The sequence below is a fragment of the Sus scrofa genome, chromosome 15, assembly GCF_054392235.1.
Source record: "Sus scrofa isolate SSC_HxYL_T2T_F1_AM1 chromosome 15, Sscrofa_HxYL_maternal_Yorkshire_Landrace_v2.0, whole genome shotgun sequence".
In the NCBI taxonomy this organism is placed as follows: Eukaryota; Metazoa; Chordata; class Mammalia; order Artiodactyla; family Suidae; genus Sus; species Sus scrofa.
In genome coordinates, this window is record NC_139397.1 from 79,075,726 (window position 1) to 79,102,138 (window position 26,413).

General features: G+C 39.8%; 1 protein-coding gene across 8 annotated transcripts in view; it reads right to left on the reverse strand.

Moving 5' to 3' along the window:
* Window positions 1-26,413, reverse strand: part of ACVR1 (activin A receptor type 1) — a 141,275-nt gene that overhangs the window by 75,496 nt on the left and 39,366 nt on the right. The window contains exons 1-3 of one of the 8 annotated variants that reach the window (XM_085001175.1): window positions 8,196-8,379; window positions 6,847-6,907; window positions 5,435-5,521 (exon numbers count right to left, since the gene is read on the reverse strand). The exons of 1 other annotated variant lie outside the window; for it this stretch is intronic. Coding sequence is in view for 2 of the 7 variants with exons in the window: in XM_085001173.1 (XP_084857299.1) it covers window positions 6,847-6,884 (38 nt within the window). In the remaining 5 variants the exon portion in view is untranslated. Of the gene's footprint in view, window positions 1-5,434; window positions 5,522-6,846; window positions 6,908-8,081; window positions 8,380-26,413 lie in introns of those variants that run through there. 6 more of the 8 variants (XM_085001176.1, XM_085001179.1, XM_085001173.1 and 3 more) reach the window with 6 other exon arrangements.

Consider the following 26,413-nt stretch of genomic DNA (forward strand, 5'->3'; position numbering starts at 1 on the left):
CTTAAAGAACAAACAAACAAACAAACAAAAACCTTATCTATTTAAATAGACCAGCTACTAACTTTAACCCCACATCAACAATTCCAGGGAATTCAGCCTACAAAGCTGATACCACTAAACCTTTGCAATTATTTACATCTTTATAAAGTTTCTTCAGGTGATACCTTAAATAGCAACCAAACCCATCTATTCTAAAATGATGGAACAACTAATTAACATTAATCTTTAAAAAGACTTTTCTTAGCAGTCTTTCTCCTTTCCCCTCCCCCAGCTAGAATGTGATTAATGGAATTCTCTCACAACTTAGCTTGAAATATGCTTTTGCCAGTCGCGCAGCTAAAGCAGAATCAGATAATTGTGGTATGACTCAACAAATGCACAGCTGTTCATTTAAATATATCCATCAAAAGTATAAATACGATCATGAGAAAGAAAATGAGCCGTGTACGCAGGGTCAGTGTACAAGCTGAACGAGTTAGCATAGAAGTAACCACAACAGAAAACAAGGAGTGGGGATGAGGCAGGGAGAGGCTCTGACACCAGGTAGAAAGAGACCCGAAGTCAGGTGCAACCAAAAAAAAAAAAAAAAAAAAAAAAACCACCAAACACTCAAACGACCTAAATTAGTTATTAATGGGAAGGTAAAAGTAAATGCACTCTACTAAATGGAAAGAAAGAAGCAAAACCTAGGAAACAGGATACTCCCAAGTACACAGAGGCAGAAAGCCTACAGAGTAGAAGTGGTGAATCCAATCTCTAATGAAACAAAGACCCAAGACAGAGAAAAACAGGGGTATGGGGTACTCACCTCTGTCCTCTCCCCACAACCTTTGGCCAACATTAGGAAATCCAGAATATGTGGGAATCCCTCCAACAGTCGATCCCAAAGCAAATAACTGAAAAACACCACTCTGTACCAGGCAACCCCTCTTGGAGGGTCTACACATTTGAGACTCACCTGAATGTGAAGAAAAGGAAACCAAAAAAAGAGAGACCAGAATGTGCAGAGGAGCAGGAGGAGTGCTGAGCAGGAAAACAGGGCCAATGTCAGTGGCCATAAAAACCCCACTGCATCCTTCTTTCTCAGGGATGGTCTCAAAGGCCCAGTCAGGACTTGAGAAGCAGGGGTACCTCTGCAAAGACTTGAGTACCTCTCCTCCCTCTTTCAATGCATAATTCAAAATATTAACAAACAGAAAGAACACCTAATCCATGGTGATGACTTCCAAGCTTCCTCTGAGCCAACAAAACTCAAGTTCTTGCCAAAGAACAACCTCTGTGCTGGTTAGAGGGCTCACCTCGTGCTTGGCCTGACCCACAAGAGGAACCATTCTGCCTCCACACTAAGAGACAAACCTCTCTCACATTATTCTAAGTAACAACCATTTCAGCAACCACCAACTCCCTCAGCCCCAGGTCCTCCCACATCTACACTGTTCATCCTCTCATAGGAAACCTTCTAGAAAGAGCACTCACAAAGCTCCTTCCACGCTCTCCCTCTCCTGCATCCAGTTCAATGCTAGCACGCCTCTGGCTAAGGTTCTATCTTCTGCATACACTCCACCTTATCCTTCAGATTCACAGGGGAGCTTTCCAAAACTCAAACTCCAAAAGCCTCACCCTCCCCAGCCCCCAAGATTTTTATTTGATTGCCCTGCAATAAGGCCTAGGAAGTCCCTGGCCCCCTGGCAATTTTGCTGATGCTGAGAATGCTGAGGGATGTGTCACGGTCCACTGTGCAGCGTGGCAGGGCTCAGGACTCTCGTCTTCCACCGGGCTTTTCCCTGCCTGGGATGTAAAGGCTTCATCTCTCTACTGTCTTTTATAGTTTGGACCTTGGTCCTCCTCTGCTATGCATCTCTTAAACGCTGGCTTTCCTCGAGGCCTCGCACCTTAACCGTCCCTTCTTCTCACTCAAGATGTTACCCAGCTTCAAGGCCACGGAGCTGAACCAAACCACCAGGTTAAGTTTCTTTACTCATTTCTCCCCTTCCCTGACTATTCCTTCCTTACCACCTTTTTTCTCTATCATTTATCCCTGTCTTTTCACTGTTGATAAAATTTATCTTTAAAAAAACTGTATAATAGGCATTTCAAGTTATACAGAGAGAAAAGGATAATAAAGCCTATTTTTGACCTCCCAGTTTTAAAAATAAGCAACATCCTACCAACCCAGTTCCAAAAATAAGCACTCTTATTTCCTCTATTCTGACCATTTTCTTCCCGAGGTATTTTAATGAGAATCCCAGAAGTCACGTCATTTCACCCACAAATTCTCTAACAGATAGGGACTATTTCTAAATATAACTATAAAACCAACATCTCATCTAACAAAATTAAAAGTACTTCTCCTCCAAATATCATCTAAAAGCTAACCGGTATTTAAAATTTGCTCAACTTTCAACAACTATAAACATCCCCTGCTCCTCCCCCCGGAAAACTGTGAGGAGAATGGGGATGGCACACCAAAACAGAATTATTTTTACCACTTTTCAGTTATCATCACTAGTGGTGCACTGTTAGGATTGTGGTGGTATTGAGAACACTGTGTCTGTCATGTAGAGACCACAAAAGCACAACTATGGCAGATTCAAATTTTATCATCCCAGAGAACTTAACTTCTCTGAGCGGAATAAAGGAGTTAGAGATGTAACACAGAAAAGGGAAGGTGTTCCCACTGTGGTACAATGGGATCACTGGTGGGATCATTGGCGTCTTGGGAGCAGTGGGACAAAGGTTCGATCCCCACCCAGTACAGTGGGTTAGGGACAGGGACCCAGTGTTGCCACAGCTGCAGCGTGGATCACAACTGTGGCTTGGATCTGATCCCTGGCCTAAGAATTCCATATGTTGCAGGGTAGCCAAAAATGAAAAAAGCAAAGAAAAGGGTAGATAAGAACCTTACAAAATGAATAGGAACTGGAAGCATCAGTATGAACTCACTGAGAATTTCATACGTATTTGTCCTCTATCCACTAAAAAGGCCTAGAAACAATGCCTTACCCAGCAGCTATGAGTATTCTGGATGCCCATTCCCCATTAAAAGAAAAAGAACACATTGAATTGAACCATGAGGGGGCAATTCAGCCAGTGGGAAACTGGAGGTCAAACATCTGGGTTCTTCAACAGGAAAGGAAAGGGCTAGAGGGGGAACCTGAGGTCAGAGGTAGAAAGCTGAACTATAGTGGCTAGATAAGCACATGCAGGTGACAAAGCCATGCAGAAAGGCAATGAAGCAATGACTACAGAAGTCAGGAAAGTGGATAATTTCTGGAGAGACATGGGGACCATGACAGGCATGGGACATGCCAAGGGGCTCTAGGAAGGCCGCTAATATTCTGTCTCTTGATCTGTGTGGTGGTCGCAAAAAAATTCACCTTATAAATATTAACTAGGCTATGTATACTTTGTGTGCTACCTAAATCTGTTTCATAGTAAAAAGATAAAAAGGAGAATACAAAAGAGGAATGTGTGCTATTCAAAAAAAAGATGCACTCTAACACACACACACTCTGAAGAACTAACAGCATTGTGTATCATGCATATGTGCAAAAATTTGCCCAGGTTTGTGTCACAGATAAGTTTATGTAATAATCTTCTGAGATGTTAACTATTTTTTACCTTCAGATAGGAATATTGTTTTAAGTTCCACGTTTACTAGTTCTTTATAGAGAAACAGACAGCACTGCATGGTCATAATCAAAAATCGAGTATTAAAATAAAAGCAACACAACATCTTATAAGTTGATCCCTCCTCTCTCCTACTTCAATTATATAAGTTTCGGGTCAAAGACAGAGACAGACTGTAGAATCCAGATCAATGTTTTCCAAATACTGTGTGACATTATCACCAAACAAGAAAAATCAACGTCATAAAGATGTGAACCCTCCCTCACAAAAGGTATCTACACATTTAACACAATCCCAATAACCATTTAAACAGGCTTTCTTCTCAATGGGGAAGGAGTAGTGACTAGATTTGAGTACTTCAAAAGCCCATATATTTTTTAAAATCTACATACATCCAAATAAATACGAAAATTCTATAAAATGAAACTTTAAAGTTCTGTAAAAGGGCACTTAAAATGATTGTGAAAATTGGGTAAAATAGAACTGCCCCACCAAAGAGGAAAAAAATTAATTTCAAGAGTTTAAAAGAAAGTGTGATCCTGCCAAATGCATAGGCAGAGAGATCAACGACATGAAAGATAGCCCAGAAATAGACCACAATTATTTGGGAATGTATAATACTGAAGAAATCGAAAGAGAAATTTGGGACTATTCAGTAAAATTGGAATGACTAGCCAATATGATGGAGACTGCTTATTTTCCACTAAAATTCCTTCTTCGCATCTTCTTGGGCACATGCTGATCAACTCAGGCTGTATTCCCCACTCTCCCTCACAGCTGGGAGTGCCCACATGACTAAGTTCTCACCAGTGGAAGTAGGAGTGACCTGTGATCGCCTGCCCTAGACTTTTCTCTTCATCCTTCCCATGGAGGGAACCCAAATGTGGTAGCAATCCAGCTATGACCATGCAGATAACAACAGTGACAATTCCTAGAGCCACAGAACAGAAGGAACCTGGATCCCAGTGACCAGCGGATGTGCGTGGTTCTGCTTTGCTTACACTGGAACTGTTAAGTCAGGAAAAAATCAACTTCCTTGCTCTTTGAACCATAGTGTATTTCAGTTCCTTGGTTATAGCAACTCAGCCTTACCCTAATTAATAGAGCACCTAGCAAAAAATTAAGTTGGATTCATACCTAAAATTCCAGATGGATCAAAGATTTAAGTCTAAAAAAAAAACCATATGACACTACAAGGAACCATGATAGTCACTTTTAACTCTAAGAATGGAAAAGATCTTTTCCCTGTGATACAAAATCCTGAAGTCACAAAAAGTTTGATTATGTATTTATCTTTATAAATATTTAAACATCTTTTATTGACTGTCTCTTCTACTAGAATGTAAACTCCATGGAGCAAGAACTGCGATCTTATTTCCATTATTATATAACCTACTGCCTAGCACAAGTGCTTAACACCTAAGTGGCTTTCAGTAAATATTTGTTGAGTGAATTGGTAAATTTAAGCATAACAGAATTTTAAATAATCTACACGGCAAAATAATTATTTTTATACAAATGACCAAACATAAATATCACATATCACACAGAAAGAAATAGTGTGGGGGGGGGGTGCTAATTTTGTTAATGCATAGGAGCTCCTATGAACTGATAATGAAAAGCTCAATAACCCCATCAGAAAACAGACAGAGGACATCAAGGGAGGGAAAAGAACAGGAAATATAAATGACTTTTAAACTTATGAAAATATGCTCAATGTCAATCAAAATAAGAAAAAATGCAAATTAAAGCTACATTAAACTGTCATTTTTCATCTATTGATTTGGCAAAGGGGAAAACCTACCAGTTTGACAATGATACTGTGATGGGCAAGGGTATGAGGAAGCAGGGTTCTCATCCATTGCCAGTAGAATCTAAAACTTTGCAAGCTCTATAAACAGAGAAATTTGGAAAAAACTTTACCAAAATTAAAATGTGCATATCCTTGACCCAGCAATTCCACTAGTAGAAATGGATCCTACAGATATGCTTACAAACATTTTTTGGGGGGAGGGGGGACCTCACCCACCGCATGGAAAAGTTCTCAGACCAGGGACTGAATCTGAGCCAAAGCAGCAACCTGAGCCACAGCAGTGACAATGCTGGATCCTTAAACTTGTTAAGCCACCAGGGAACTCCACAAACAGGTTTAAAATATATTTACAGCCTTCTTCATGATAATAAAACTGGAAATGATCTATGTGGCCACTAATATAATACTGGTAATTAAATCAGAGCCCATCTCTACAGTGGAATGCTAGGCATGCATTAAGAAAATGCAGTATTAATATGAAGAACTTCCAAGAAATATTATTTCAATGAAAAAAGTACAAAACAGTATATAATACCATTTTAGGGGGAAAAAAGAACTGTAATAATCTTTAGATTATGTGCTGGCATATTACATCTGCCTGAAATCTCTGAGAGAATAATACATAAGAAATTGGTTAACAATGGTTGTCTCTAGGATAGGTAACTGGGCACATGGGAGACAGGGAGGAGGGAAATTTATTTTTCAGTCTTTTGTACCTTTTAAGTCTTATAAACATTCATTATATTATCACCTTCCTAAAAATATATATTTTACAAAATAACAGCAAGACAAATATTCATTCCCAGCCCCAGATTATCTAAAAACTTCATCTGGTAATTCTCACTGTCAACCACATTAAGAAGTTATTGAGCTGAACCATTTTAACCCTATTTCATAATTAAGAATCACACAGTTAGCAATTAACTAACGCCATCATCTCCTCTTCCGTCCTCAAATAAATATATATGCAAAATAAAGTCAGTGTCTTAATTCCATCCTTGTTATTCATTACTTCCTCTTAAAACTCATTCAACCTCATGCCACCTTAAATGGGCATGAAAATATCTCAAAATGTTCCAAGGATAGTAGCCAGAACTAACAACTATGCTAATATATTAACACAGCCTAGTGCCAAAGAAGTTCCTTCCAGACATCCAGAAGATGAAAACTTGACATAACCACCACCTCGGCAGCAGCCCAAAGCTGTGCATCATCTGCCTTGGAAAATAAAAACTCACATCCTTAATGACTAAAAGTCCAATATCAACAGCCATGACTTTTTTTTTAACCCTAATACGAAAGGTCTCCCCTTCGCATCCCCCTTTAAATTATAGGCTAACCCCTCCTGAGGACTGGTTGTTATGTTATAGCCACGTAAGGAACAATAAGCAGTTGTTACTTACACTGAGATTCTGCTTAAAAGGGAAAATGTCTGCCACATGTCAAGCAGGAAGAAAGAGCAAGCTGCAAAACCAAATGTGTAGTCATGTTCCATCAATTTTTAAACAAATTAATAGGTACATTTTGTGTACCTACAAAAAGTCTGTATGTGAAAAATTGCATGTTCCAAATTATTAGCAATGGGTAAAAGAGAGAAGGGAGAAAATTTTATCTTTATACTGTTTTGTACCATTTGAAATTAATCAAAAAGAAACTTTTCTATAAAAGAATAAAATTTTTGAAAATAATAAATTAGACTTTCCTTGAGAAAGGAAGCATTTGACAGCTACTAGAGACCTTTCCCCAAAAGTCATGAGCCTATGGAGGCTGCAGAGACCTCTTGCTTCTGTCTCTTTGTACAAGTTTCAAATCGCATCTGGGCAAGCTCGACTTTTAACTCAGAGATGCACCCACCAACATTTAGTACATCAGGCCTCCCCTCATAGAACATCTTAAAGACTCTATTTTAAAGGTGCTATTGGTGTTTTCCCCAAAGCTTAACACAACCTTCACAGGATTTCATCCTGAAAGAAGACTTCTTTACATGGATTTCAAAGTATTCCAAGGAAGCAGATGACGAAAATGTAGTTCTGGGAAAGGCAAAGTATGGAGACAATAAAAAGATCGGTAGTTGCTGGGGAGTGGACTGGGGAAGGATTAACAGGCAGAGTACAGAGGATTTTTAGGGTAATGAAACTTTTCTATAGGATACTATAACGGTGGATCCATACTACTATATATTTGTCCAAACCCATAGAATGTACAAGAGCAAATCCTAATATAAACTATGGGCTCTAGGTGATAACAATATGTCAATGTAGGTTTTACTATTGTAATAAAAGGACTGCTCTACTGGGGGGAGACTGAGAGTCTGGTGGGGGATGGGGGCATCTATGACAACTCGGTACTTTCTGCTCAATTTTGCTGTGAACCTAAAGCTACTCTAAAACATAGGCTATTTAAAAGGGAAAAAAAAGTAGTGCTCCTATAAGGTGAAAAGAATGGCAGAAGCATTTATTGGCAGGGAAATGTTGGTGGTATTTGAACAACTTGGCCACAGTTAAAAGATAACTTAGCAGCTCCACCAAAAAAAAAAAGCCTACCTTCAAGGTCATGCAAGATAAAGAACCCCTGGGCTCAGTCCTAACTTTCTTATACTGAATTCCTACAAACCAACAACATGTGGCTAAGAATTTACCGTGTGGATTTGATGTCTGCCAAAGATCATTAAAAGAGATGATTTGTTGAAATGGCTCTACTGCCAGCTCTGGCAACAGCACTGAGAGCTCCTGGGTAAAAGGTGACCGGCTACCTTAGCACTGGCTCCAGGGCATCTCCTCCCGCAGTCCTTCCAGCAGTGGGCTCTTCCCCAGAGCACCACTCACTTGCTCCTGGACCCTGGAGGAGGGAGAGGTGATCCTGGATTCTCCCGGAACAATGAGAAGTCCTCCAGTAGTTCTCGCGCTGACCGTGTGACACTCACAAGAGGCTTAGGGCTGCAAAGGGGAGGAACAGAGAAAACCAACTAAGAAGAAAAATCTGCAGTTGTGCAAGTGCAGTTGAAAGGAAGGGTACAGTTGGCCAGTCTTTCAACTGGGACCACAAAACCAAGGCCAATTTACAACTGAAGCAAGGATGGAAAGGGTTGGAAAAAAACAGACATGTAGTATGCTGAGGTCATAGGTCCACCCGGGTCTTTAAATATTTTCCTAAATGACGCAAAACTCATAGAATCTGCAGTTGGTAAATTTCAAAACCAGGTTCCTTTAAAGTTCATATACCACGTAACTCTAGCCCATGACAGAAACAAACAAAAAAAAATCATTTTGCTTTGTGTATACTCACTATTACAGGTACCTGGGAAAAACAAAGTTCTAGCAGTCCACAACTATGGAATGAAAGTCTCTCCAGACACCCAGCTGCTCCTAGAGCCACCCCAGGTACCAGAGTAACTAGTTTCTTGTATATCCACCTAGAAATAATCTGGTTTGGGTCCATTTTCAACCACCATTCTCAGCTATAGAGAGATCTAGTTCAAAGACTCATAATAAAACAATGGTGGGGTTAGGAGCACACAGAGGAAGGGAAGGGGGCTCCAGATAACTATCAAAAAAACAAAAAACCACCCAAGCTCCCTTTTCCTTTAGGAAGACTTTAAAAACAACAACATTTGCCAAAGGAAAAGGAAATTTTTATTAGAATCAAACTTTCCCATTCAAATAGCTGAGTAACACAAAACACTGAAAACCTTACTCCTTTTGGAAAACAGCACCTTTTTTTTTTAAACCTCAAGGAACATTTTGCCAAGAAAACTTTAAAATAAATTGAAGCAGAAAGCAAACCCAAAATACAGCATTCCTCAATAATTATTTGGAAGGAAAATCACATCAACCTTGAAATTCAAGGGAAATGCTTTACAAACAGTATCAAAACCTTTCTCACAATCAAATGGAAAAGAGAATCAAAGATGTAAAAATATGACACAAAAAATAAGACACTGAAAATAAGACACACAAAAATATCCCCCCTTCCCTGCAGAAAGATCAACCTGAAAATTGACATTTTTAACAATCACTTAGTAAAGTTAAAGAGTAAAAATCCATTTCTAGAATGGATATCCATAAAAACAAACTCTTTGGCTAAGCAGCATCCACAAACCCTGAGTTTCAGGACAAACCGTTGAAATCTTGGTATTTTCCAAGATGCTGGGGCCAGGGAAACTTGGCAGATTCACACTGAAGTATTTTCCCATCTTCCAAAGACTAACTGCATTTTAAAGGGGGGCCAGTGCTCAACTGCCCTGCCTGGGGCCAGTTGCATCTTCAAGTTCAAGTACTATTAAGAGGTGAGTTTTACAGAGGCGAGAAAATAAGGAAATACTGGTACAAATTTTCTGATTCTTCAATTAGAAAGGTACTTCTAATTTCCCTTCCAACTTCCCAGCCCATCACCTTCCCTGCAGAAAATTCCTTCAAGGAGTTCCTGCTATGTCTCAGTGGTAACAAACCGGACTAGCATCCATGAGGATGCAGGTTCAATCCCTGGCTTTGCTCAGTAAGTTAAGAATCCAGCATTGCTGTGAGGTGCGGGATAGTTTGAAGACGCGACGGCTCGGATCCCGAGTTGCTGTGGCTGTGGTGTAGGCCAGCAGCTGCAGATCCTAGATTAGACCCCAAGCCTGGAAACTTCCATATGCTGTGGGGGTGGCCCTAAAAAGCAAAAAAAAAAAAAAAAAAGAGAGAGAAAGAAAATTCTTTCAAGACTGTGCTCAGGTTCTCTTGTCAGTTCAGCCTTCTCTAATGATTCTCACACTTTCCAGATCTTTCCATTCTAATTCTTCTGGTATTTATATTCTCCATGACTCAATTCTATATGACCTGGCACTTAATCCTCTGCCTTGAACTGAGTTTGTCTCAAAAAATAATTTAAAACCAGGTAAAGATCACCTATTATTCTTCTGCTATATCCTTTCTTCACTGTGCCTGGCATATAGTTGGTGCTCAAGAGTTACTGGATTCAAATCAAGTCTTCAAATTAAGCGTAATTTAACATTTGTTTTAAAATTATCAGGCTCTCTAACTCGTGGATTGAAGTCAAAACTGTCGTGTACTACCAGGAAGAACATGTCAATAAAATGAGAGCAAAGGTGGAGAGCAAATTCCAAATATTTAATTCTTCAAATGTTCTACTCAGGACTCACCTCCACACAAATACACTTCATGCCAAGAAGCAAGCGTGATAGATCCTGAAAGGCAGTGCAAAATAGTTTTGCTCAAAACCCCAAGAGTGGAGTTCCCGTCATGTCCCAGTGGTTAACGAATCCGACTAGGAACCATGAGGTTGAGGGTTCGATCCCTGGCCTTGCTCAGTGGGTTAAGGATCCGGCGTTGCCGTGAGCTGTGGTGTAGGTTGCAGACGCGGCTCGGATCCCGCGTTGCTGTGGCTCTGGCGTAGGCCGGTGACTACAGCTCCGATTCGACCCCTAGCCTGGGAACTTCCATATGCCGCGGGAAGCTGCCCTTGAAAAGGCAAAAAGACAAAAAAAAAAAAAAAAAAAACCCAAGAGTGATTTAAAAGATCAAATGGGGCGGGGAGGTATATGCACCAATTAAAATCAGGGTTACAAAATCAATGCCTATACAGATCTTCAACTTGAGATGTGATTACATCCCAACCAATCCAACTTGAAAATCCAAGTAGCTTGCACTACATCTTACCTACCAAACATCATAGCTGAGTCCAGACTACCTTCAACCTGTTCAGAGCACTTACATCAGCCTGCAGCTGGGCAAATTCATCTAACACAAAGCCTATTTTATAAAAAAAAAAGTACTGAATATCTCATGTACTTTATTGAATACCATATGGCAAATGAAGAAAAGAATGCCTGTAAACATGCTGGTTATTTATACTCATGATCACATGGCTGACTGGCTGCTCAGGAGCTGCCACTGCCCAGGATCCTACTCCCTGTAGCATGTCTTTAACCCAGGAAAACATCAAAATTCACAATTAAAAGTACAGTTTCCACTGAATGCTTATCACATTTGCATCTTTTTTTTTTAAGTATAGTTGATTTAGAATGTTGTGCCAATTTCTGCTGTACAGCAAAGTGACCCAGCCATGCGTGTGTGTATATATATATATATATATATATATACACACACACACACATTCCCTTTCTTATATTATCTTCCATCTTGGTCTATCCCAAGAGAATGGATATAGGTCCTGGTGCTATACAGTAGGTCCTCATTACTTATCCTTTCTAAATGTAATCGTTTTTTGCACCATCTTAATGCCAAAAAATCCAAAGTCAAACCACCATTAAGGCAGAGACGTGCATATAAACAAACTGTAGCAACTTGTCACAAAACTTTCATTGAGCTGAATTTTTTCTAAAACCTTGGCCAATGTATTTGGCTATGGAGGTTTAATTACTGGCAATTTAATCATGCCATGTGAAAATCTGACCCATAAAGGTTAGAGGCACATTCTTGTGAAGTGGTGAAGGGTGAGTATGAGGAAAGGGAGAAGGAGAAATCCAAGAAAAGTTCTAACACCAATTGCAGGCTTAACATAGTACTACATTTTCCTTTAATTCAATTTAAAAGAACATGCATAGTTTCTTAAAATTGTTGTAATATGATGGGACTGAGTAACAGGCAAGCATAAAAGGTACTGAAATCAAACATGTTCTTGGCAGCCAGTACAGCAAATAAGCAACAGGGGGGAAAAATCCGGGCAAGTTTCGTCAACTTTTTAATTATAACTATATCCTTGGCTTCTAGAAACTGTGGCTTCCAAAATACTGCAAACCATTTGCCCTTTCAAAATATTGCCCCTTATACAGTGATGAATGTTAATTACACTTATTGTGGTGATCATTTTGCAATATACACAAGTATCAAATCACTGCACTGTATACCTGAAACAAAGTTATATGTCAATTATACTTCAATTAAAAAAAAAAAAAAGACGTAAGACATTATCCCATATCTTCTTAGTCTATCCACCCAGCCTCAAAACCCAAATAAACTAGTGTCTCTTGCTATAGAATTACTGTTAAATGAAATTACTTTAAGCAGCCCATGATAGCAAGAACATGGACCTAGGAAAGAGCCAAACCTAGTTTTCCAACCTACTAAATGTGATTTTACGCAAACCATTTAACCCTTGTTTGTTTCAGTCGCCTTTCCAATGAAACAAGCTTAGTATCTCTCATCTTTAAGTGAGTAATAATGCCAGCTATAATTTAGTGAGCCCTTAGTTTGAGAACTATTCTAACCACATACTTGTATTATCTGGTTTAATCCTAACATAAAAATGGAGAGGAAGGTATTAGTATTTCCATTTGAAAGATAAGAAAACAATGTTGCAGAAGTAAAAATGTCCAAGATCATATTTTGAAACACGTGGCAAAATAAATCAACTCGAGTCTAGAATCTTAAGCACCAGTAAGTTAAATTATATCTTAACTCTTTGTAAAAACTGAATTGAATGCTTGTAGTAGATATTCTTAGTTCCTTTTCCTGCTTCCTACTTCTTAAAATAATAGAAGTGCTAAAGCAGCTTGTAGAAGAGCATAAAGTTTACCAATCCCAAACAATAACACAAATCATCCACGACACTACAAATGTCCTCTTGTTCTGACTCTAAAATAACACTGCTACAACCAAGGATATAAATGTCAAGTATCCTTGAAGAATAATCTACTCCAGATGCATGACTACATGGGCAACACGGGTATTACCTACTAGTAATTCTGAAGAAAGGCAACATAGTTATCAGCCGGTTCTGAGATTTCCAATCAGCCAGTGGGATAAAAATATAGGTCAGAGACAACGCCCCAAATAACTGATAAGCTTGGGGGACACCACAGAGTTCAAAGAACAAGGAGAGCCACATAAGTTGAGGAAAGATAAATACTGATTGAATAAGGAAGTAGAGAGGAGCACAAAGACACAGCAAACCTCCTACAGGAATTTCCAAATTGTCTGCAGATATTAAGCTTTGGGGTGTGGGAATGAGAAATGGGAATTTCCAGAAGGTTCCCCAGAATTCCCCAAATCATAGTATTCAAAAAATACTTCCAAACACCCTTTACTCATTATAATGGACATGTAAAAGAAATGTTAAATAAATTTAAGAAATAAACTTAATAGTATTTACAAAGAACAGTAGCCGCTATCAAATATTCAAATGCTAGAGAATGTCAGTGAGCATTATTGGGGAGTATTCCGAGAGCAAGCCAAATCCAGCCCACAGTCTGTTTTGGTAAATAAAAGTTTTATTGGAACACAGCCCCAACTCATTCATTTTACGTATAGTCTATGGCTGCTTTCACACAAAACAGCAGAGCTGATAGTGGTGACAGAGTCCATATGGCTTGCAAAGCCTAAAATATTTACTATCTGGCCCTTTAGAGAAAAGGTTTGTTGATCCTGCAATAACCTACATTTGGATCTATGAGGAAGGTGTGCAGCACTACACAGAACCACATGTTGAAATTGCCATTTTAAAGGCTTATTTTGCTTTGGAAACGTACTTCTTGGAATACCCCTCACAGGATTTGTATACAATATGCTATGCATATAAATTTATATTTATTGTATTTGCCAGGATGACTCACTCACCAGCAGCAGCAGACAGGGCCATGAACACACATTTATAACACAACAACAGCTACAAGTAATTGTGACCAATTCTCTCCTCTGCACCCCTAGGCTGCCTGGACTCTGGGAAATGTCAATCTTATCCTTCAACTTCACAGTGAGGCTTCAACCTGACATCAATGGATCCCTTTGATGTACTAATGTCTGTATGTTGATTGTTTTAATTCTCACAGGAGAGGTTCGATGCTTTTTCCCAATTACCTTTCTTCTTAGCTGATTTTTGCGGGGGAGAGGGGGTTGTTGGAAAAATATAAATTTCCCAAGAATTCCTGGGAAGGAATTCTATCACGAACATACTTCTCTTCAGGTGTATGTTTAGATACTGAGCAGAAATCTAGCTCACTAGAAAAGGAAATGGGGAGAAGAGGTAGGCTTGAGGATGAACCAGTCTCCAGGACGTTTTAAGGAAAAGATTAAGGTCTGCCTCAAAGCAGGATGAAGGAGAGATTTTCTAATGCTTTGGCCCCTGGCAGGGACTTAAGGTCCAAATATCAGAGCACCTTTTTCCTCCAGAATTTAAATTATAATTTGGCTGAGATGAGAGGCATCCACTGTCGACTATGACACGAGTGAGTACAAATAAGTATCAGACTGTATTTCTGAATATAACCTGCTTATAACTTATAACCTCAAACACCCTCATCCAAATGGGTTTGGTGGCCCATCAAAATCCTATTTCTTGGAGTTCCCATTGTGGCCCAGTGAGTTAAGAACCCAAATAATATCCATGAGGATGTGGGTTCAAACCCTGTCCTTGCTTAGTGGGTTAAGGATCTAGTGCTGCCACAAGCTGCAGTGTAGGTCTCAGATGCAGCGCAGATCTGATATTGCTGTGGCTGTGGTATAGGCTGGCAGCTGGAGCTCCAATTCGACCCTTAGGTCTGGGAAGTTCCATATGCCGCAGGTGCAATCACAAAAAGAAAAAAAAAAAAAAATTTAATAAATAAATCCAATTTCTCTGTCCAGCTGAAAGGCTCATTTGTTTGTGCCAGAATTAAAAAGCACAGAGATCATGACACAATTCAAGAAAACAAAGGCAGTGGGATAGAGGAGCAGCAAGAGGGTTCCAGACTTGAACCAAAGAGTCCTGGGTTGAATCCCAGCCCTGCCAATCATGACATAGGTAGTCTTGGGCCAACTGTCTGAGCCTCAATCTATAACAGGCAAAATGGACATCACGACCCCCTTGCAGAGTTGCCATATGTGAGGCACACAGCCTGCAGCTAGTGGTGATAGATGAGAGCTATTATTATAAATTTAATATTTAAGGAGCAGGAGTATGAGGAGGAAACAGTGAGAAAGACTGAGAACCACAAGGGTTGAATTAATAAGCTGTATCATATGAAATTGCAAAAAATTTGATCATTTTGACACTTAAACCTATAACTTTAAAATAAATATTATAAAGGAAGCCTGAACGGAGAGAACACGGAAGCCTAATGCCCCATACTCATTCCCCTACTGGTGGCAGCTTAGAAGAAATCCAGACACCAGATGGGAAAGCTACAGACTAAAATAGAATACACCTTCGTCAACTCCTCACCAGTTAGGAGGTGTGACTTCAGGGAAGAGAAGACTCAACAGAGACAGACAGACAAACACACACACCCCCTCACTCATAAGTAAACCCATGTAACTCGCCTGTTCTCCCTCTTCCTTCCCCATCCTGCCCTGTCCTTTTCTCTCCTTCTTTCTTTCCCCACACTAGGCCCAGAGGTGACTTTTGTTAACCATTTTGGGAAGGAGACAGACACAGCATTTCCGGCCAGCTGATATTACCAACTGCATGGCAAGCCTTTCCGCAGGCCCTGCAGAGCAGCTGGTAGCTGGAAAAAGAAACCCAATGGATCTGTCACATTTCTCCCCTTATTTTCCTCTCTTCCCTTCATACCATAGGTGTTCATGTTTTTCAAATCCTCTTAGTCTTCACCCAGATAATGGGACTGTGGTTGGCTCACTGAGTCGTGTCAATTCCTGGATAAGTTCTAAGTTTCAAGACACCCAACTAGCCCAATCGCAAGGAGCTCAATTCCAGCTATATCCAAGTCTCCAGAAGGTTCTGAGTGAGGGATCAGAGAACTTGAGTAGACAGGGATTAAGAACACGCAGAGGTAAGAAAGAAGGAACTTGTTACTTCTTCCATCCCCACCGTGCACTACTCTCTCAGCAGAAACAGATTTGACTGGTCATCAGATCACCTTTCTCAGTTGGGTCCTGCCTTCAAACATGTAAATGGCACTCTTGCAGAACCTCCACACTCCCCATGTCCACGAGACATGTGTTTTATCCTCTGTCTGGTGAGAATGTGGTAATCCTTGATGATTACCCTCACATGTAATACCATGGAGGCTTTCATCAGTGAATGATCTCCAAGCACTTTTTACAAGAGTATGCAGTATGCCACCCACCTGGGCCAGAACCAGATTTTCTAGTTTTCTAATGGGATGTTTGTTTCTCCAAAGCTTCACTATGGGGTTCCTGTGTCTATATACCTTTACAGTTATTAGCAAATGTTCAACAGGGAGCTTCTTGCAAGTAGGGACTTTATTTATCCAACCGTCCTGCTGTATCTCCAATGCCTGGTTCAGCATCATACCAGACTTATGTAAATATTTGTGGAATGGATGAAGCTTAAAATTACAGAAAAATGAGAAGTACTAACAACTTCAAGCTCATAAACTTAGTAAGGAAAATGTCTCAGTCACTAAATGGCTAAGTGTCTACCCTAGACTTAAATTCAATGCAGCGTAAAATGTATCAAACTCATATTTGACATGAACAGGTTAACACAAGAAATGTATAAGTAACTGTATTGTAGGAATCTATAGTGAAAAAGAATTAAAATATAAATATATACATACAGATGTATAAATGAAACACTCCTGTACACCTGAAATGATCACAATATTGTGAATCAACTGTACTTCAATTTTAAAAAATATTTATAGAAAAATTACTCTTTCATAAAAGCAGCCTTCATTTTAGAATGGCAGTAAGTTTTCCTAGTATACTTATTTATCAAACAACTACTCCAAGTTAAAGTTGAGTTTTGCAGAACTGTATCTACAGAAATTTCCAGAAACACTGAACAGAGAACTAATGCTTTTTTTAAAACCATTCTTCCAATACCCTCTTGCAAATATTTAGGTCAGTTACCAACCTAAATAAAATTTTCACCAGATCATTCTCCCTAATTAAGGTTCAACGAGAACAAACTAAATAAAAGGCAGTCAACATTCTTTTTCTAATTGCTTGGTTTCATGTATTATTTGCCCATAGGCACATAAGAAGGCTAGGCAGGACTGCTTGCCCCCTGTTCAGAAAGAACAAGGTAACAAACAGAAAAGGACCCATTAAAGTTTAAAAAAATTAAAAGTGAACAATATTTTGTTCCCTTTTTTTGGCTGTGCCCCACCATACAGAAATTCCAAGCCAGGGATGAAACCCAAGCCACAGCAGTGACAGATCCTCAACCATTAGGCCACCACAGAACTCCCAAAAGCAAACAGTATTTTGAATGACTGTGTTGTCTTGCTGTTGTTATTGCGTGCTGTGTATGTCCTACGTGCCCATAATTATGTCAGACAAGCTGTGTATTTTACAAGAAGTAGTTGCCAGACCTGTAATAAGTTATGTGGAAAACTAAGGTGCAAGTTTCTTCAAGAGAAAAACAGCCTCTATTTATTGTTTAGCTTTATAATAATTGGGTACCATCCCTTCCATACCAGATAGGCAACAAATATTTGCTGACTGATGAACAATGAGATTAATTTAAAACCAGGGGACTCTGGGTCTACCACCGACTGAGCAGCCTTGAATATTACATTTCTTCAAACTGTGCTCTATCATCTCAACAGGATAAGTGCAGCAGTCATCAGGTATAGCAGAAAAATACTGCTCTAATGAGCTGGACACACCTTGCACAGCTGTGTGACACTGGGAAGTCACCTGTGCTCTCTGGCATCCATTTTTCCTACCTAGAAATTGAGTGGTGGCCCAAGTTGCTGAGTTTCCTTTTACCTCAAAGATTCTCTGTTTAGATATTTCTTTTAAAACTGTTAGCAGGATTCCTCAAGAATCCTGCTAACAGGAGAGGCTATCTCATTAATTAAAGATGGCTTTCCAGTTCCCGTGGTGGTACAGTGGAAACAAACCTGAGTGGTAACCATGAGGTTGCGAGTTTGATCCCTGGCCTTGCTCAGTGGGTTAAGGATCTGTCATTGCCATGAGCTATGGTGTAGGTCGAAGACTCAGCTTGGATCTAATGTTGCTGTGGCTGTGGTGTAGGCCAGCAGCTGAAGCTCCGATTAGACCCCTAGCCTGGGAATGTCCACTTTTTAGGTGCAGCCCTAAAAAGCAAAAAAAAAGATGGCTTTCCAATCTACTCCTGTACTGAGATGCCAACCAAACCACTCATTAAAAACAATAATAACATTTTTCATTTAATTTAGCAACTTAGTTCTTAACTCAAGGAGGTATGATTTTAACTTAACTTGCCTACCAATAATTTGTTTGCTAACTGAAGGATAACTGAGTAAGAGGATACACAAAAAGGAGTAGAATAACAGCGGGGGGATGGTGTCTATCAAGAATAGATTCTCAAGGGGCATGAGAATGCATCCAGTTCCCAAAACAAGAAATCTGGCTTAAAACTAAAGTCAGCGTGGAGTTGCCATCGTGGCAGAGTGGTTAACGAATCTGACTGGGAACCATGAGGCTGTAGGTTCGACCCCTGGCCTTGCTCAGTGGGTTAAGGATCCAGCGTTGCCATGAGCTATGATGTAGGTTGCAGACGCAGCTCGGATCCCGAGTTGCTGTGGCTATGGCGAAGGCCAGCAGCTACAGCTCTGATTAGACCTCTAGCCTGAGAACCTCCATATGCTCATGGGAGTGGCCCTAGAAAAGGCAGAAAGACAAAAACAAACAAACAAACAAAAAAAACTAAAGTCAGCGTGTCCACCTCACCCACCCCCCCAAACCTGCTCATCTTCCTTTATGTCCTATATCACATGCAATGGAACCATACAAGTGAACACGGATGACCAAGCTGGATATTTAGGTGTTCCCCTTACAAACCCCACCACTGCCTTTGTCCCAGCCCTGACTGTCTCCTACCAGCAGCAGGCCAATTGCTTCCTCCATGATCTCCTCAAGAACCTGCCAACAGTGCTGACAATAATCTCCTGAGCATGTGCAGATTCCTGATTTCCAGTATGTGGCCTGAGACCTCTCCAACCGCACCCAGTCATCACCTCATAGGTACTCTGACCCTACATGCACCTTACTGCTCCCTGAGGACACCTCCATCTTGTTTGCCTTCTGCCTTTGTACTTGTCTGCCCAAAACTTTTTTCCATCTTCAATTCCAATACATCAGGAGCAACTCAAGAATTACCTTCCTAGGAATTCCCATTGTGGCTCAGTAGTAAGGAATTCAACTAGTACCCATGAGGATGCAGGTTCAATCCCCAGCCTCACTCAGTGGGTTAAGGATCAAGCGTTGCTGTGAGCTGTGGTGTAGGTCGCAGATGTGGCTCAGAATCCACATTGCACTCTGTGGTGTGGGTTGGCAGCTGTAGCTCCAATCTGACCCTTAGCCTGGGAACTTCCACATGCTACAGATACAGCCCTTAAAAAAAAAAAAATCACCTTCAAATGGAAATCCTCCCTTTATAAAGCCCCTATGCCCATATCATGTCTAAGATATATCTGTTGTTTCCAGACTTAATTTTCACTTCTTAAACATCAAGGATAGTCTTATAAACTATAGGTCCTTTAATAAAGGTTGATGGATAAATGGATGAACTCTCATAGTAGAGTCAAAGCAGAAGAGGCATCTCCAAGGCAAATATGCACGTAAACATTGGGAAATAATTATGCTGGCAGAAAAAAGGAGGTAGGCCTACCAAAACCCACTTAGTTTTGCCATGGCTTTTCATTCAAAGCAAAGTAACTCCCTCAGACCCTAAGTTACACAGACTAAGAGCTAAAGTAATTATTTCATACTAAAAGACAATATGTAAACTAAAAATATACATTAAACCAGTTTCCTACTTTCAACAAAGTATTCCCTCCTCTAGCAGATTTTTTTTTTTTTTTTTTTTTTTTTTTGTCTTTTTAGGGCCGTACCTACAGCATATGGAAGTTTCCAGGCTAAGGGTCCAATTGAAGCTGTAGCTGCTGGCCTATGCCATAGTAACAGCAACTTAAGATCCGAGGTGCATCTGTGACATATACCACAGCTCACAGCAATGCTGGATCCTTAACCCACTGAGCGAGGCTAGGGATCGAACTTGTGACATGATAGATGCTAGTCTCGAACCCAAGTCCTCATGGATACTATGCAGGTTCGTTACCACTGAGCCACGATGGGAACTCCTACTCCTGCCATTCAGACCATAATGTTTTTCTAAATTACATATATACAGTATAGTAGCTTGAGGGAGTTCCCTTGTGATGCAGCGGGTTAAGAATTCAGCATTGTCACTGTAGCAGCCTAGGTCGCGTCTGTGGTACAGGTTCTATCCCTGGCCTCAGAACTTCTACGTAGCACAGGCATGGCAAAAAACAAAAAGGTAGCTTGAGAGCAACATTCAAATACCACGTGACAAACACACTGTGTGACACTGCTAGAAACTAAGATGTTGTCAGCAAATTGTAAGAAGGGAAATCCTTCATCTTACAATAATGTTAATTTTCTTTCCAAGAAAATTATTCCCAAGGTAGTTACTTGGAGACAGGCCCACACACAATTCCCAAGGCTAGGCTCTCATTCATTGGCCTCCTTTCAGATGCTTTCAGATGCTAGGGGCAAGAGTAGGAAAAAGATGAGTTTGTTTTTTGTTTTGTTTTGTTTTGTTTGGCCATCCCATGGTATATAGAGTTCCCAAGCCAGGTATCAGATCTGAGCCCCAGTTGTGATCTATGTTGCAGCTTCAGTTGCATCAACAATGAATCCTTTAACCCACTGTACCAGGCCAGGGATAAACCTGCATCCTGGCGCTGGAGAGATGTCGCCAATTTCATAGTGTCATAGCGGGAACTCCCAATGCCATCTTCTTAATGGTTCTCCCCCTCACTCCATTTTCCCAACCCCAACCTTTTGAAACCACAGAACAGGAAGAAAAGAATAAGCACATAAATTGCTATATAATATGCTTCTTTATAATAAACATAAAGAAGGTAAGAGAAAGGAGGCCATGGCCAAAGTTGAACATTAAGGAAAAGAGAAGTTAGATCCAAGGAACAAATCTGCCTGTTTGCTACTAGCACTGGCTGGTTGGGATCACTTTAAGTTTATACATGAAATTGCTTAATGCGTGAGTCATTTCAAATCATGACTGTATTGACTCAAAGTGTTCAAGCAAACCTGCAATGAAGATGACCTGAAGTCTTGAGGTGATTCCCAATCAAAATGGGGGGGGGCGGGGCAGGAGTTCCAGCTTGTCTCTGTGGAGGCACCAATTTGATCCCCAGTCCCTGCTGGCAAAGTGAGTTAAAAATCCTGTGATGCTACAGCTACAGCTCAGATATGATCCCTGGCCTGGGAATTTCCATATACCACGGGTGCAGCTGAGAAAGAAAAAAATAACAAAATAAGGGGGGTGACAGATATATTTTAAAAACTCAAAACTATAAATAAATGTTCAGAAAATTCTTCAAAACCCAGTTGTTTTCTTTTGTATTTAATTTTCATTTTATATTGGATTATAGGTGATTTATAATGTTGTGTTACTTTCAGATGTGCAGCAAAGTGATTTAGTTATCCATATACACATATCCATTCTTTCTTCAGTCTTTTCCCATATAGGTTATTACAGAATATTGAGTAGAGTCCCCTGTGCTGTACAGTAGGTCCTTGCTGCTTACCTATTTTATATATAGTATTGCGTATATGTTACTCCCAAACTTTTTTTTTTTTTTTTTTTTTGCTTTTTAGGGCTGCATATAGAGGTTCCCAGGCCAGGAGTCCAATTGGAGCTGTAGCTGCTAGCCTATGCCACAGCCACAGCCACGCAGGATCCAAGCTGAGTCTGCGACCTACACCACAGCTCACCGCAATGCCATTTAACCCACTGAGGGAGGCCAGGGATCAAACCCACAACCTCATAGTTGGATTTGTTTCTGCTGCACTACGACAGGAACTCCACAAACTCATAATTTAAAATCTAGCTGTTTTCTTATGACAAATGAGCAGAACAATATGAGAGTTCTTCATTTATCAAAATTGAGCATAGGTTTAAAAAAACGAAAAGGAGAAAAGGTTGAGAATTTACTGTTCTGGCCGATTCTCTGACAGTCAATGAATATTGGTGTCAGCTGGGGGTTGGTCCAGGAACTTGGTTTCTACCCTCATTTTACTTCACAAGACAACTGGGAGCCCAAACTTCAACTTCTGCTTCAATGACCTTAGCTTTAAAATCAGTCTTACATGCTAATGGTTTCTTTATTAGGTGATGATGAAAATGTTCTAATGTTAGATGGTGTTGACAGTTGCACAACTCTGTGGATGTACGAAAAGCCACTGAATTGTACAGCATAAAATGGTAAATGTTTTGGTATATAGACTGAATAAACTATTATTTTAAAAAAAATCAGTCTGAAAGCTCTTACGCCTTTTTCTGTACAGCTTAAAACTTGAATGTATGCTGTGTGTGTTAACTGCGTGGGCATACTTTGTCTCCCAATTCATTTTGTGGAAAGAGCCAAAACTTTGGAATCACAACGTTTAGGAACTGAACCTAGGTCTGTCACTTCCCAGGCTATGGGATCTTGAGCACGTTACTGTCTGAGCCCCAGTTTCCAATTATAAAACAAGCAGATGCTACCCACCTATCAGATGAGGAGACTGAAAATGTGAATATCATCACAAGCTCAGACTATTAAATGGGAAGACAATTTAAATGGGATAGGCTCTAAGAAAGGACAGATCAGAGGTGAGGAGAAAATAAAAAGAGGAAACAAAAGCAGGAAGGATGTGGCTAATGCAAAGTCAGGACCAAAGCCAGTCTGCCTAGAATCAGAGGAAGCCCCTCTGGAACCCTCTTTTTGGTTCCAATGATGCTTTAGGATGGGGGTGACATGAAGTAGGAGTGTGGGATAGGGCTGTTCCCAGAGGAAGTGCTATTATCAAGACTGCGTTATGATACTGAAATCACTGGATCTTTTACTCAAGTAATTTTTATATGAGTAACCACAAAGAGCAGAGACATTTTCTATACTTTAATCTCAAGTGTCATTAAGCATTCAGTCCACTAATGGAATTATAGCTTCTTGATTTGGGCTGCTATTAATCAGAATACACAGTTCCGCACTGGGATTCATTTTTTATAGATTAAGTCTATATAATAAAACACGCCTAAAGCTGATGGTATTAGCAGTCTTTTCATCACAAGCCTCGAGATTCCACACCTTGATTAATTTACATCAGCACAAGTAGAAGCTTCAGCTTTTCCATAATTTGTGATATTGCAACTCTTAAGAAGCAACTTACCTGACGATTAATATGAACAATCTATATTTACCATCAATAACCCCAATTTGCAACTGGGCCAGAATTTCTAATGTGAAAATCTTTATGGCAATTTTCACACCAATATTTTCATTTAAAATGTGCACTATTTATCAAGGAACAATTAAAAGAAAAAACTTTATAAATAATTTAAATATTAAAATATTTAAAATTAAAAATGTTATTAAAGTATTAAATTATATTTAAATATCAATAAATAACATTTATATATGGGTGTGTATATGTGTACATACACACGCACACAAATACATACATATTTTAAAACCATAAATTTTATGTCACACATGTTTCTACCCTGGAAAAGCAAATCAAGATGAGCTAAAAAGGTAAATAAGTTGTCCTGTTCTCCCCCCAAGTAGAGGCTACACCATAGCTAACTAAATTCTCTCACTCCAAGTTGCTCAAGAGACCAATGGGTTAACAAACTAGTCTTCCTCAGCAGCATTTTAAAGTGCAGGGAGACTAGCATTAAAAAAAAAAAAAAAAAATTAGCAATTGTCTCCGTTTATCATTCACACTGTCAACAATTCTGAGAAAATTCCACTGAGTTCAGGTCACTAAACCCTTGTCTGTTTCATAAATATTTGTCTCCTAATTTTGCTTTTTTTTTTTTTACTTTTTAAATCCCAGAGGGAAATGATAATGTTCTATAAGTGTTAAAATGTCTTAGTTTCTAAAATTGGCAGGAAGGAAAGGCTAGCTTCTGTTAGTTCTAATTTTGAAAGCATTAAGCATTGGGGGAAGGACCTCTCAGAGAAAAACTTTTTTTTTTTTAACATTTTAGTTGTCTCATGTGCATTCTTGTTGGTTCTACCAGCACTGCTGTGCAGCCAGGTTTATTTTAAGACAACATATTCTAGCATAAATTCAATTGAGTCTCCTAGAACTTATAGCCAAATTTAGACTGGCTTAACACAACCAAAGGTGTTCTTCCATGGTTTTTCACATTGGACGTATGAAGAGTGGGTCAGATACAGGGTCTAAAAGGTAGTTAATTTCCCTAGCGTGCGCGCACACCCACACCCACACGCACACACGCATACACATGGTGCTTTAACGTCTACTTTGGAGTTGCAGTCAATGCCTAATGCATTGGCAAAGATAAGATCCAATATGTAAGATAGTTTGGGGGGGAAGGCAAATAAAAATAAACATTACACCGAAGTAGGGGCCTGTCAGGTTGGGAAAAGCTTCCATAGTTCCCATATGTAAATATATTCTCTCTCTGGAGGGAGAGAAGTCATTCCCAACTCTGAGGTTTATCATATATCAAATATCAAGAACGGTAAACAAACGTCGAGAATGGCAAGGAAACTAAGTCTGTCACACCCATTTACTGTCATTTCTCAAATAACTATGAATTTATGGATATGTATATATCTCCACATATTATATATTAATATATATTAATCTCCACACATATTATAGGAATATATAATCAATCTACATGTAATAAAAAATAGAGCAACAAACTTTAGTGAAGGCTGTAATTATTTTTTTAAGGAAATTACCAGCACTCCGTACCCCCCCCACCCAGGAGTCCTCTATCATTATCTTCTTCGTCTCCATGCTGTGGTAAAAACCCAAAACGGAGACGGACTGGCCGAGTTAGAAGTCAGTCCCGGCAATTGGCTACCTTTAGTGCCTTAGGCACAAAACTTAATGTGCTTCATTTCCTTCATCTACAGAATTAAGATAAAAAGAATTGAACCTTCTTCACGGACAATAATCATAAGGGCTAAATGAGTGAATATATGCAAAGCACTCAGAACATAACCTGATATGTGAGCTCCGTGAGAGGGTGAGCCATTACTGTTACCGATGCTGGTGTTATTATTAGAACTATAATCTTGAATTCTGTGATATTCGTTTCCTGGCTTTTCTTAATAGTTCTTACCTTTTAAGATGTTTTAAAAAAATAGAGTACTTTGACTTGTCTTTGAATTCCCTTCTCTCGCTACTCTGGAAGCTGTAATAGAAGGCATAGGAGAGGGTGGTGCTGAACCAGCTCTAATGGACAGCAGAACTTTTGACCTCAGTAATGAATAAGAACTGACTTGCCATACTCACATTGAACTGCAATCCAGCTCTGCCGCAAGGCGGGACTGAAAAGCCATGAGGCCCAGCATCTCTCAACTAGAAAAGTTTGTTAACAGACTAAGGGGAAACCTTCACACCGATAATAAGTATGCAGATTGCATCCCACAAAGGTTATCTAGTGAGGAGAGCCCTGAGAGCAAGTCACCACCAACCAACCAACATCTTCACTACACATACTATTCTTTATCGATAGGGATGCATATTTGAACATCTATCAAGAACACTATGGGAGTTCCCATCATGGCTCAGTGGAAACAAATCTGACTAGTATCCATGAGCATACAGGTTCAATTCCTGGCCTTGTTCAGTGAGTTAAGGATCCGGCATTGCCATGAGCTGTGGTATAGATTGCACTGCTGTGGCTGTGGCTGGCAGCTTTAGCTCTGATTCAACCCCTAGCCTGGGAACCTCCATATGCTGTGTGTGCAGCCCTTGAGAGAGAAGAGCGTGGAGCCATTTATATTATGAAATCTAAAAATGAATACCAAAGGGTCACATCGAGAACACCCAAATCCTCCAAACATGTCAAATTAACACAGTGATGCCCGACATTTAGAAAAAGACAAGCTGGCACAGTCATGCAAGCATGACATGTTAAATCATGTTCAACAGCCATTCAATACCTGGTATTAATCACTGAGGAATCATATCTCCTCTGAACGGCCCCTCTAGTTTGCCAGCTAAATAAAAATTATACTAGGAAAGCCCACATACTCTTTAAAAC